At 42.2% G+C, this 13,337-nt stretch overlaps 1 protein-coding gene across 7 annotated transcripts in view; it reads left to right on the top strand.

The window, feature by feature from the left end:
* The window catches only part of LOC137370043 (polyamine-modulated factor 1-binding protein 1-like), a 719,669-nt gene that overhangs the window by 264,284 nt on the left and 442,048 nt on the right, over window positions 1-13,337 (top strand). For all 7 annotated transcript variants that reach the window (XR_010975068.1, XM_068032077.1, XM_068032078.1 and 4 more), the window contains one exon: window positions 3,411-3,557. Coding sequence is in view for 6 of the 7 variants with exons in the window: in XM_068032077.1 (XP_067888178.1) it covers window positions 3,411-3,557 (147 nt within the window). In the remaining variant the exon portion in view is untranslated. The remainder of the gene's footprint in view (window positions 1-3,410; window positions 3,558-13,337) is intronic.

The following is a 13,337-nucleotide window of genomic DNA, read 5'->3' on the forward strand; positions in this document are numbered from 1 at the left end:
CACAGTGGATTGCCTTGTTTCTGCCCCAGCAAAGTCTTGCTTTTGTACAGAATATGTGCTGCAGAATGTAATGCAGTTGCCAACCAGATTGGATTAATGCTGCTTTACTTTTATTCACTGCCTTCCTACGTTGTAATGCCAAATGACCTTTCCGGCAGAAAACATCTGCGCAGACACACTTCATTCAAATGTTACGAACAGGTGGGAAGTGATGCGAGTGTCTTCTACTTTTCACCTCTCAACTGACCACAGACAGAATTTTAAAAAGGTTCCCAAGTGTTTTAAGGCTCAAATAAATAGACAAGTGACAGTTTGACAGTTAACGAAGAAAGATAAATATTTATCTTACATAATTACCGAAAAATGTTTGTGACCTCACCCACTCACACATACAAACACAGACACCCACAAGAAAAAAATAGAGAGTAGAGTGGTAGCATGCAATTAGAGTCCAATTGTGGTAAAAGAGTTTGTTTTTTCAAGAAAACCTCTTGAAGCTTTTTGGTAAGAAATCTTTCAATGGTGTAGGTCTAAATGTTCTTTCTCTTGAAAAATATTAAGTGTTGCAGGCTCCTTGTGGTTACGCCTCAATCCGAACTCGATGGTGAAAATCCTGGATCACTTTCGCAGATAGGGGGTTCCAAAGTCACCTTGCAATTTCTCTGCTGCAGTAGTTAAAAAGTATTATCAGCAGAACTCTTGCTTAGCTGGAACTGTCTCATAGCTGTTCTGGCTGGAAAAGACCTTCTCTGGCTGTTCTGCCTTTCTCTCTTGCTCCAGAGAGATACCTTTTATGATAGAAACGTGTACGGTTGGGATGTCGGCCAGGTGACTGAGGGCTTTCTCCTCGGGGTGATTCATACAATGTTCCAGAATATGGGAACCATTGTTACATGATGGCATCTGAATGTGGTCCATTCTGATAAATAGGTGTTACTCCACACCTATTATTTTGACCTTGGCTTTGGAGTCGGTCTGTCTGCAAAATCTTTATTAGCTCCATTCCTGCAGATATGAGTTATTAGCACAGAATGAGCTATTTTCCATTTCAATGTGTTTTCCCCAAAACTAATTCAGGTGCATATAATGTGTTTTGGTGTCTTCAACAGACAAACATGCCTATTGAACAGTACAGGAAGGGGTCACCTGACCTACTCCATTTTGTCTGTGACACGAATGTGTCCATTTTCTTGTAGTTCAGTTTATAATTCCTCCAGTTCATTTCATATTCCATCACTGTTCCCTTTGTGAACATGACACAAATCTTTTAGATACCCACGCAGTTGTATTTTTGTGCTTCTGTGATTTGACAGTTGCTGTACCAATCAATATGGCCAAGAGTTTCTGCTTTCAGTATAATTGGTGATCCAGGTACAAATTGTGCTCAAAATTGTGCTAGTTCTGCAATTGAATTTTTTGTTCAATTACCTGCTCAAACGTATTTGCGTATTGCCAAATGTTAAATTTTGCATGAACCATTGCAAGGTGGGCAGCATTTTAGAATGTGTCTTGAATTTTTTTTTTTGCAATTAAAAAAAATCTGTAATGTATTTAAAAGTGGTAATGTGGTGCAGTTTTATTAATATAGCTGAAAATGGATTTATCACAAAAAATGAGGATTTTTAATCAGAGCGTCTAGTCCACTACTTGTGAGTAACCTTGATTTTAAATATAACTTGAAGAAACTATAGAGAACCATTTACTGGTTACATTGGTGTATAGTAGTCAGTTTCTTGGCAAACTGAAAAAAGTTAAAGCTTTTAAAAGATGCCTATTGCCCTTGTCCCTAAAAAAAAAACTTCTTAATTTTAAGAGCCTTCTTGAAGGTGTACAATTGTGCACAATTAGCAGCAACTTGCCATGGTGATTAATTTGATCTGGGGCATGGCCATTTCCAGTGCAATCTTTTTTTAAACCCGCGCAAAAAATCATGGAATCTCTGTTTATGTTGGAAATAAGTTGCGCTTGATATTCCTCTACCTTGGGCGAATTGTGCTAATAACAGCGTAACCTAATGAAAACTTTATGCCTATGTTCCTGTTTAGAGATCAAACCAGGGCCTTATTATAGTCTAAGAGCAGTATGATTTTCTTTTAATTTTCTTGCTGTTATGACCAAAGCCAAGGTGCTAATTACTTTCCATATTTTAAAACATTGCATGTCAGTAATTAATTTGACTCAAATGTTGCTACATTATCCAAAACAGAGTATTTGAATTACTGTCAGTAACAACAAAGTTAAGTACAATTTTTTCTGAATGCATTTCAATTGTATTATTCAGAATATCATAAAACAACATATAATTACATTGAAACTACAGCTGTTATGACCAAGGCTGGAGGAGTGCACTGTCTTTTTTTAGTTCCACTTCTCCATGGGTCATAACATATATTTAAATGTTTTACCCAGTTACTGATAGGGCCAATTATATATTTTATCAATTTTAATTTCAGAATAAAATCCACCAGCCAGGCTTCTTTAATAAACAACAAAATTATTGATTTAGTATACAACAAGACTTATTCAATGAAGATGCAAAGCTTATGAACACACAGGTTAAAATCTGAAAGTTCCCTTCTAAGCACATGCAAACACACACACATACACCAGTTGAAGAAAAATAAAGAAGTTTTCTCTGCAGAGATCTCTTTACAAAAAAACAAAAAAAAACTTCAAATACTTGTTACTTCTTGAAGATAAAAGGGTAAGATATAGAATGTTCCAAGCGGGTCCATCATTCTGGCATCCAGATACGTGTAGATGGCTGTCACTGGGATCTTTTTGGAGCAGTTCTCTTCAGGCGGCATCAAGGACTAGTCTGCCAGGCCTTTCAGGAGAAATGCACATCAGTTTCTCTATTTCCCAAACTGGATTCTCAGAATATCTCAAAGAGATTGGAAAAGGATGAGCTGGTGGCTTCTCTCTTAGCAGACTTCCCCAAAACAATATCCAGAACGAAACCAACTCTTGACCACCATAAATCTTGACATGTCACTTCTCTGTAAACAAATCCCCTGCTGTTTACTTAGCTTAAGACATGTGACTTACAGTAAGTGTATTTTTAAGCAAAGAGCCCAAGTAATTCCAGTGACCTTTTTTTAATAAAAAAACAAAGTCCAGCATCTGTGGAATCTCTTCAGTCTTTCAAATGAATCAATTTCCACAATTTGTAAACATGAACCCTCAAAAAATATTTTAAAAATGGAAGAACTTTCATAACACAGCCAAGAAACAGGCCATTCAACCCAACCAGTCCACACTGGTGTTTATGCTCCACTTGAGCCAATTTGGATTGTCAGTTATGTTCACTTACCTGAGCTAGATTAGATCTTTCTGTTTCATGTTTTCGAGCCGACATGATTGTGCAAATATAGCACATGTAATTAAACAACTTTTTGAAATTTATTTAGATCCAGCATCAAGAGAAGCTGGTGGAAGAACAGCATCAGAAATATTTGGCTGCAGTTAATATAGTTGAAAAGCAACAGCAGGTAATTCATTCTCTAGAACATGATCTTCAAGCTACCATGACTGCAGAAAGAGAAATGGCTACTCAGGTAAAACAAGAATATTATTTTTAAGTACAGGCATTATAACTGTATGATGAAAATGTTGTTGAGGATATTATTGTTTTTAAATGAATAAGTCCAGTGCTTTGCTGTTTTGTATAACTAAATTATTTTAAAAGTATTTGTGTTCAGGCAAACAGTATTTTAAAATACATCTCCTAACATGTATGTTTCTTGGAATTATGAGAATGCATTTCTGCTTCTGACCCTCAATATAACTGTACCATACATAAACTTTAAATATTTTTTGCCTTTTTTTGCTCTGGACTTCCTTTGTTATGAGATAAGGGCCCTTGCCTTTATTGTGAATTGGTGTCATGGTAATGGACTTGAGTGTATTGGAAGTGTGGGAGTGGAAGTGTTTCAGCTGATTTGAACTTATTATGCAAATTTGCTTCTGAAGTATTGCATGTTAAAATGATGACCTTCCACTTTGTATACAAAAAATTCTTCAAATAGCAATACACCCAAGTTTCAACTCCCAATTTTGCTGAAGCCCTCATTTTGATACTCTTCTCTCTGTCTCTTGATTTGCTGCTCCCTCTTCAGGCTCCTGTCCTCCCATTCACCTTTCTTGGTTTCGATCTCTCATTCCCCATATTCTCTCCAGCACTGTCTCAGTCAGGTATCCAAGTTGGGTGGGTGAGGGGAGGGGCTGCGGCAATGGCACTTAATTCAAATATGAACATCTTTTGGAATTTATTCAAGTATATGCTTAATTAATTACTTTCTAATTTAATAGACAGTTATTTAAATTTGTTTGTGCTTTACTGGACAGTATTGCTCAGCCTGGCTGGTTCAAAGTGGACAATCTGTCTGAAGCTTTTGGAGCGTAGTAGTCAGGCCGTATAACATCTGTGAGCAGTAAAAAAAAGCAAAAGAACTGCTCCATAAGATTGCAGCAGTTGTGACATTTCTACTTGAGATAATTAAGTTTATTAGCTATTGTAAAATGCATGTTGTCATTCCTACTCTGTACAGTTTAATAAATTTGTTTTCTAGCTAAAGTCCACATCACAATTTAATGTAGTAGTATTTTTCCACCTTTCCAAGGTAAAGAAGATAGTGTGCAGATATGTGATATAAGAAGTAAGCCAATACAAAGCAAAGAAGGTTCTCTATTCAATCCCAGGGCATGCTAAAAATGTACTTAAATATTATGGCAAAGCAAAAGAACAGAGTGGGCCAGTGGGATAATGCTTAGATTTGGCACGTGAAGTATATAGTGAAGTGTATAGATATACAAATGGCCTGTTGATTTTGTTGAGGTCAGAAGTAAATTGTCATCTACTTTACTTACCAATGCAGTGGGCCTGTTGTAAAAGTATTTGTTTAAATCTTTCAGTGCTTGTATTCTGCTTATAATATTTATAAAGGAGTTTTTCTGTGCCTGTGGACAGCAGGTTGTTTAACTTCCCTCCATTCTGCATTGGGGTTCTTTCAGTCGCTTTGGAATTTTTTATTTTTGGCCTGTAGGCAACCCATTTCCATGTAGTTCAGACTGGACTGATCACTTCCTCAAAGGACATCAGTGAACCAATTGGATTTTGTTTTACAACAATCCAGCAAATTTTATGGTCACTTTTCCTTGTGCTGGACCATCAATTGCCAGTATAATTAAACTCAGTTTCATAACTTACTATAGTGAGATTTGAACTTGTGACCTCTAGGATGCTGGTCTCGTACTATAACTATTACACATGATTACATTTAGATGGATTTATATTTAGTGTATCACATTTATGTCCATGTAGGCTGCATTCCAAACTTGAATCCTCCTCTGCAAAAAAAAAAGACATGGGAACAGCAGTAGGCCATTTAGACCTTCGAGCCTGTTCTGCCATTCAAAGAGATCATTCTCGATCTGCGACCCAACTCCATATACCCATCTTTGCCCCACATCCCTTAATACCTTTGGTTGACAAAAATCTCTCAATCTCAGGTTTAAAATTAACAACTGATCTAACATCAATTGCTATTTGTGGAAGAGAATTCCAAATCTCCACCACTCTATGGGTGGCATTTTATGCATCTCGCAGTGTTTCCAACGGCATAACCGGAGGTTCATGGCACTTCCACTTCTGCCCTTTTTGCCATTTCCCACACGATCATAAATGTAATTTGCTATTCCAGCGGTGGGCACAGGAGACACACATGATCATGCGGCAGGGACAAATTTTCATTGGTGGAACCCGCTGTCATTCTTCAAAGCACCATTAACGCCATGGCTATACATTATACCGCAGCCTGACCGTCGTTTAATCATCTGCAGAAAATAATTATTAATATTGCTGTATTTTTTGGCCTTCCTCATCCGTTGCAATCTCTCCCACTCCAGCACCAACTCCTCTTCAGATTTGACTTCTGTCACCATCACTACCCACACCAATGGCATCCAGCAGGCAGTGTCCTGTCCCACGGTTCTGTGATGCCTCCTTGCATGTTCTTCTCCAGGCCATCAGGGAAAGGTGGGAAGTCCTCTTCCCAAGAGATGGACTCAGAAGACCCTCCCGCCTGACCAAGGTGGCCTCGATGGAGGTGGTAGATGAGGTGTCAAACTGTGGGGTAATGGGTACAGTGTCTGAAACAGGTGACTTGCTCAGATTGGGGAGGATAGGTGATGTTGCTGAAGCTGTACAAATATTTTTCTCCTTGGCTGTGTGAAATTGTGTTTATGACAGTGGGCAGTCATGGCATGAGTTCAAATGCGTGATCAGCCTTGGTGCCATATCCCAATTGATAGTGCAGAATGTATAAGTCTGGCATCTGTTTGCGCTTGGATGCGCGTACGACCGACAGTCCATGATGAGTGATATTAATGCATGTAGATAGTGGATGTGAGACATCATTTAACATGTCATTAAAAGAGCACTTTATCCTGCAGGAAAAACCGATACAGTGGAAGATCAGTCATGATCATATTGAATGGCGGGGCAGGCTTGATGGGCTGAATGGTCTACTTCTCCCATGTTCCGATAACCAAAGGGAGCAGACGAAAACAGGTGGAGGAGTGCCTGACATAAGAATCCTGACCCCAGCAGAGGAAGAGGCAGCAGAGATAGCTGGAAAGGAGGGAAGAAGAGCGATTGTGGACGGCAAGGCAGGATCATCAAGGCGTAAGGATGAAGTGTCAACTTTACTGTTGCAGCCATAGGAGGAACATGTGAAAAAGTGTCAACTTTATGATGTGATGATGCTTAATGTGCTTCTGTTTGTTTTTTACTGCAGGTGCCTGCACTCAAGCAACGGAATGCTCCAGGGCCCAAGACACTGCCTCTGGGGAAGATGCTGCCAATGCCCCAGAGGGTGCACTGTCACCTGCCTCTTGTTTCACCCCCACCAGCATAGATACATCCACACGGTCTGTGGGAGGATGGCGATTAGAATCACGGTCACAATCTAGTGGGCATGACACAGACATGTCCCAGCAGCTGAGGGAGCATGTGCCAGCCTGGTCCCCTGCCAATCGAAGGACTGCTGGGGACCAGGCCCCATGCTCAGCCCCATGCTGATGATGATTCTCTGTTTGAGACTACAAGAAGTCTGCTGGAAATGCAGTGAAATCATGGGAAAACCATGTCCTAGATGCCAGAGGTCATGCTGGGCTTTGCATGTGCCATAGAGGAGTCATGATCTGTGCCATGTCCCAGACATATGAGCATATGGCTTCCTCAGTGGAGAGTTTGACAAGCTCCATGGCGACTCTGGTTCTGCACTCGACCCATATGTGCTCTGACCTGCACAACATCGCTGTAGCCATGGGCTCTATGCAGCAGTGTCTAAGCGAGAGGGGGACAAGGAACCTGGACCTCCTTCTGGGTGCCCCTTCCCCTCAGGGAGACATCATTGGCACAATGAAATAGGGCATCAGTCACCTCTTTGATACACCTGAGTGGCAGCCTGTGAGATGCCACATATGTCACCAGTTCCCTGGAAAGTACCGGTAGCAAACCAATTGAGTGCAGCAGTCCCCTTGAGGGCAACTGGCACGCGATTCCCACCAAAATCACACGGTTACAGAACATGCTGAATGATTCCACAAATTTCAGTGACCATCACATGTGACATCCTCAGGCATTCTAGCAATGCCCCTCAGACATCTGAAGGCAGTTTTTCCTTGTCCTGAGGATGCCAGCGCCCATATTCTATAACACCTTCCCTGGATGGCATCATTCTGAGCAGCCGCACCCTCTTGTGCTGCCTGCTGCTAGTGTTGAGGCATCAGCCGCTGAGCTACAAGATCGCTCCTCGGTCGCATCCTCTGCTCTTCTTCCCATGGTAGGAGGAAAATTGGCCGGGATTTTATCAGGGCGATGGGGTTTCAACCACTGGCTAAAGTGCCGGCGAGAGCCACTTGTCACCTCCTCTGGGGAAGGCCTGCCAAATCAAGGGCCTTCCCCAGGATCAAGAACCGCCCTCTGAGAGCTGGCGGCCAATCAGAGCCTGGCAGCTCTTTAAGTGAGCAGCGCCATTGCAGAGGCGGTGGCTACTGCTGGTACTGGACTCACCCGAGGCGCTGAACCTAAGACACAGGTAGTCAGGGCGGGAGGGGTTTTGCGGGGTGGTGGTCGTGGGGGAGGAGGGTGCAGTGGGCTAGCAGCAGGGATAGGGGGTTGGCTCTCAGTGGCCCCCCCACTTCCCGATCCTGGGTATCTCGTTCAGGCATTAATTTCCTCTTAACGAGGGACCCATCCCGCCCTGCGCACCAGATCCAGCAAGCAACCCGCATGGGTTTGCGCATGCTTCACATGCAGCGATAGGCCTGTCCACCAGTGGACTAATTCTGGCGGAGGCAGGATGAGGTTCTTAATTGGCATTAATTGCCCATTTAAGGGCCTCATTTGACGGTGGGGCAGGAAGGCCATGCATGGGCCTTCCCGCCCAGACTTAATTTGCGTGGAAATGGGAAGGTAGCGGGGTCCCCCACCGATTATATGCTCTCCCTGCCTCCAAAGTCGCCACGAGGGAGAGCATAAAATTCCTCCCATTGGGTGTATGAGACCCATGTCTTTGCAGCTTTGCAACAATTGAAATGAGATCAGCGTTAAAAATCACCCTTGCTTTGCCATGTATTTCTAGCATTCAAGTAATGAGCAGATATCCTTTATGTACCTAATATTGTGCCCAGCCTGAAATCCACCCACCAATCATTGGTCTCCTCTCAATCGGTTTGCAATCCTTGAATGGCCATGTGGTTTCCACTATCATTTGGAAAAATGGTACATGTTACAATCGAGGTGAGTTTCCCCACCTTCCACCCTCCTCCTATTACCTTCCAGCCTGCACCCATCACCCTTCACCCACCCAACGTTACCATACACCTTCCCTCTGTGACCCTTGAACCTCCTCCCATTACCTTGGACCATTAACTTATACATGCCATCTCTACCCCTGTTCCTAAAAGCGTCACCAACGATATGCCCACTCACCCTTGATCCTCCAATTATCCACTTCCATGTCATTGCCAAGTCCCAATCACTTCCCTATGATTCAATTGAATACCCAACCCTAAGTCTTGCCTTTACCCCTACCGAATCCAATTGCTTCCTGTTACTGTGACTGTTCCCTCTGCCAGCCAATACCCTGAGTTCGTCCCATGGGACCCTGACATGGACAACACTCAACCCTCCCTTTAGGCCCATCATGACCATCACTTTAATCTTTTGCTCAAAACATCCCCCCCCTCCCCACCCCCAGCCAACTGCAGCAGCAACAACACCTAGTACACACCCTGGACGATAGACCACTCCCTCCCTGCACCTCCACCCACGCGAGACCCCAGCCTGTACAAACCCCCCCCACCATGCCTTCCCCACTTCCCCCGTGAAGGAATTGCCCTGGCTGCTCCTGAGTCTGGAGCCAAACATCCATTCCAATGTCAGCCTTCCTTGTGCCAAAGAGTTCAAGAAAGAAAACAACTCATCTCAGACACAATTGCACAAAGCCGACTTTTAAATGAACATGAACCAAGCGCCACAAGATTCCCATGCGCCGTTGACTTAACCTGTCATGTAGGACTTAATTTGAAATAATTATCTGGTCATGAGTATTCATACTATGCAAATGAATGGAAAACTCGAATCCGCCATGGGACGGGGTGAACCCTGACACGCCGTAAACATGCAGCTGACTTAATCTAACAAAAAACTGCTGTCAGGAATGCAAAATATCAGATCACACCTAATTAAGTCACCCCGCTCGCCACAAAAGCTACTCTTGCAGGCCGAATAAAATTCCTCCCTTGTTTCCTAAATTCACTCCTGAAAGTTCTGGCTCTTATTTTTAGACTATGCCATCTAATCCTAGACTCCCCGAGCAGTGGGAATAATTTCTATCTACCCTCTCTGTCCGCCTTAATATCTTGAAAACTTGGATCAAATCATCTCTTAACCTTATAAATTCCAGGGAATGCAACTCTCGTTTGTGTAATCTCGCCTCGTAACTTAACCTTTGGAGTCCAGGTGTCATTCTGGTAAATCGACACTGTACTCCCTCCAAGCCCAGTATACGCTTTGGATCTCCACTGTTTCTAGCTTTACCCCATCAGAAAGTACCCTGTTCTATTCTTTTTAGATCCAAAGTGGATGAACTCACATTTTCCTACCTTGAAATCCATTTGCCACAGTTTTGCCCATTTACTTGACCTATCAATATCTTCCATCTACATTGCTTACAAAGCTGCCTATCTTTGTGTTATTGGAAAATTTGGATATGTGGCTTTCTATACCATCAACTAAGTTGTTAATAAGTACAGTGAATGGTTGAGACCTCAACATGATCCTTGTGGGACACCACTAGTCACCTTCTGCCAATCAGAGTACATGCCCATTATCCCTACTCTCTGTCCCCTGTTGCTCAACTAATTTCCTAACTAGGTGAATAATTTGGCTTTAATTCCATGACCTCAACTTTAGTTAACAGCAACTTATGAGGGACATAATCAAATGCCTCTGGAAGTCCAAATAATTAAGATATGTAGACATTCCCCTGTCCTCTACTTTAGTTATCTCTTCAAAAAATTCAGTCAGATTTGTCATGCATTGCTTTCCCCTTACAAATCCATGCTAGCTCTCTCTGATCAGTTGAAAATTTTCAAGTTGTTCAGTTACCCTATCCTTAATTATAGGCTCTAGCAATTTCCTGACAACAGATGTTAGGCTAACTGGAGTGTAATTCTGTTTGTTCTCGCTCACCTTTCTTAAATTGTGGACCTGTGCAATTTTCCAATCTAAAGGAATGGTTTCCGAATCGAGAGAACTTTGGAAGATTATAGTTAGGACATCTGCAATGTTCTCACCTACTTCCTTTAAAACCCTGGGATGGAAACCATCTGGCCCTGGGAATGTGTTACTCTTTCATGCCATTATTTTCTTCATTATGTTATTTTGCTTTTGTTAATTTTGGGAATCCCTTACCCTGATTCCTTGGGATTTTTTTTTTTTTAGAGATACAGCACTGAAACAGGCCCTTCGGCCCACCGAGTCTGTGCCGACCATCAACCATCCATTTATACTAATCCTACACTAATTCCATATTCCTACCACATCCCCACCTGTCCCTATATTTCCCTACCACCTACCTATACTAGGGGCAATTGCTAATGGCCAATTTACCTATCAACCTGCAAGTCTTTGGCGTGTGGGAGGAAACCGGAGCACCCGGAGGAAACCCACGCAGACACAGGGAGAACTTGCAAACTCCACACAGGCAGTACCCGGAATTGAACCCGGGTCGCTGGAGCTGTGAGGCTGCGGTGCTAACCACTGCGCCACTGTGCCGCCCATCGCCACTGTGCCGCCCATATCTGACACCTCCTCCTGTACTGTAAATATCGATGCAAAGTAATCACCGTTATCAGTTTTTAAGGGACCCACATTGCCGCTGATCTCTCTTTTTCCTAATGTAATTGTAATTTTTTTGTTAATTTTGCTTTCACTTGCAAATTTCTTTTCATATTCTCTTTTTGTAGTTCTTATTATCTGTTTTATCACCCTTTGCTGTTCTTTTTATCTTTGCCATTCGCTAGGATCTGTGCTGTTTTTCGCATTTTTATATGTTTTTTCTTTCACTTTTATGTGATCATTTACCTCTTTCGTTGTGTCTGGTATTCTTTTCTAGTAAGTAAAGTTCTTGTCCCATAGAAGTATAAACTGGTTCTGTATCACATTAAATTCTCTTTTGAACACGTCCCACTGATCTTCTGTCATTTTGCCCATTAACAGGTTTGTCCAGTTTATTGTGGACAGTCTCAGGCTCATCTCATTGAAGTTAGCCTTACCTAAATCCAGAATCTTAGTTGCTGTTGCCCATTCCTCCCTTTCAACACTTCGTTGAACTTGATCATATTATGATCACTATTAGATAAATGTTCACCCATAGTTAGGCTGTTAACTAAATCTGATTCATTATTCATTATTAATTCTAATATGGCATGCCCCCTTGTTGGCTCTAGGACTTTTGCTGCAGAAAACTATCCCAAAAACACTCAATAAATTCACTACCTTTCTGACATGTGCTAGTTTGCTTATCCTTATCTATGTAAAAGTTAAAATCTCCCATTAAAACCACTTAACCTTTGCTATATGCTTGTCTGATTTCAACATTTATACAATCTGCCACTTCACAGCTGCTACCAAGGGACCTATACACAACTCCCACTGCAATCTTAAATCCTTTTCTATTTATTAAGTCTCCACTTCCTGCTTACCACTTGTTATATGCTCTATCATCAAAGTGATTTCATCCTTAATTGCCAAGGCTACTCCTCCCCCTCTGTCATTTTCTCTATCTTTCCTGTAACCCTCTGTATTTAGTTCCCAGTCCTGACCATCTTGCAGCCATGTCTCGGTAATGGCTATCATGTCCTACCCTCCAAGTCAAATTTGGCCTGCAATTCATTCAATTTGTTCCTTATACTCTGCATTTATATAAAGGATGCCTATTTAAGCCGCACATTTTTCAACCTGTGCTTATGTTCTAATGTTTTACTCGCACATTTCTTATTTCTCTCTCCTGGATTAATTACTTTACATTTATTTTTTCTTTTACTTGTGGTGCCTAAAGTGCAATTTCTGACTTACTCTCTTTCTTCATGTTTTTTTTTGGAACTATTATTGATACTAAATTGTCCATCTGAGGAACTCCACCTCGCCCCTGCCCCCGGACTCCACTTACTAGTTTAAATTTCTTGTGGCTGCCCTATTTATCCTTTCTTCGAGGACCCTGATGCCACCTCAGTGGAGCCCATCCCAATGGTACAGTTCCTTCCTGTCCTAGTACTGGCACTAGTGTCCTATGAAATAGGATCCCTCTTCACCACACCACTCCTTCAGCTACATGTTCAACTTCCTAATCTGCTTATCCCTATGTTAATTTGCATGTGGTTCAGGTAATAATCCAAAGATAATAACCCTTCAGATCCTATTCTTTAATTTAGCTCCTAATTCCTGGTATTCTTCCCAACTCTTCGCTATTGGTCCCAACATGGACCACAGCAACTATACCCTTCCCCTGCCCTCTCCCTCTCCAATATCCTTTCAAGCTGGTTTGAGATGTCCCTCATCCAGGCACCAGGAAAGCAACATACCATGTGGAACACTCAATCCTGATTACAAAGAATGCTATCTGTCTCCCTAGTTAATGAATCCCCCACAACTACCACATTAGGCTTCCTCTCCTCCTCCTCCCGCCTTTGGACGCCTCCTGCTCCAAGGTGCCATGGTGCCGCTTTTTGTCTGTCCTTCCTACAGTCTTTATCCTTATCCTCCT

The sequence above is a fragment of the Heterodontus francisci genome, chromosome 5 (assembly GCF_036365525.1).
Source record: "Heterodontus francisci isolate sHetFra1 chromosome 5, sHetFra1.hap1, whole genome shotgun sequence".
Lineage (NCBI taxonomy): Eukaryota > Metazoa > Chordata > Chondrichthyes > Heterodontiformes > Heterodontidae > Heterodontus > Heterodontus francisci.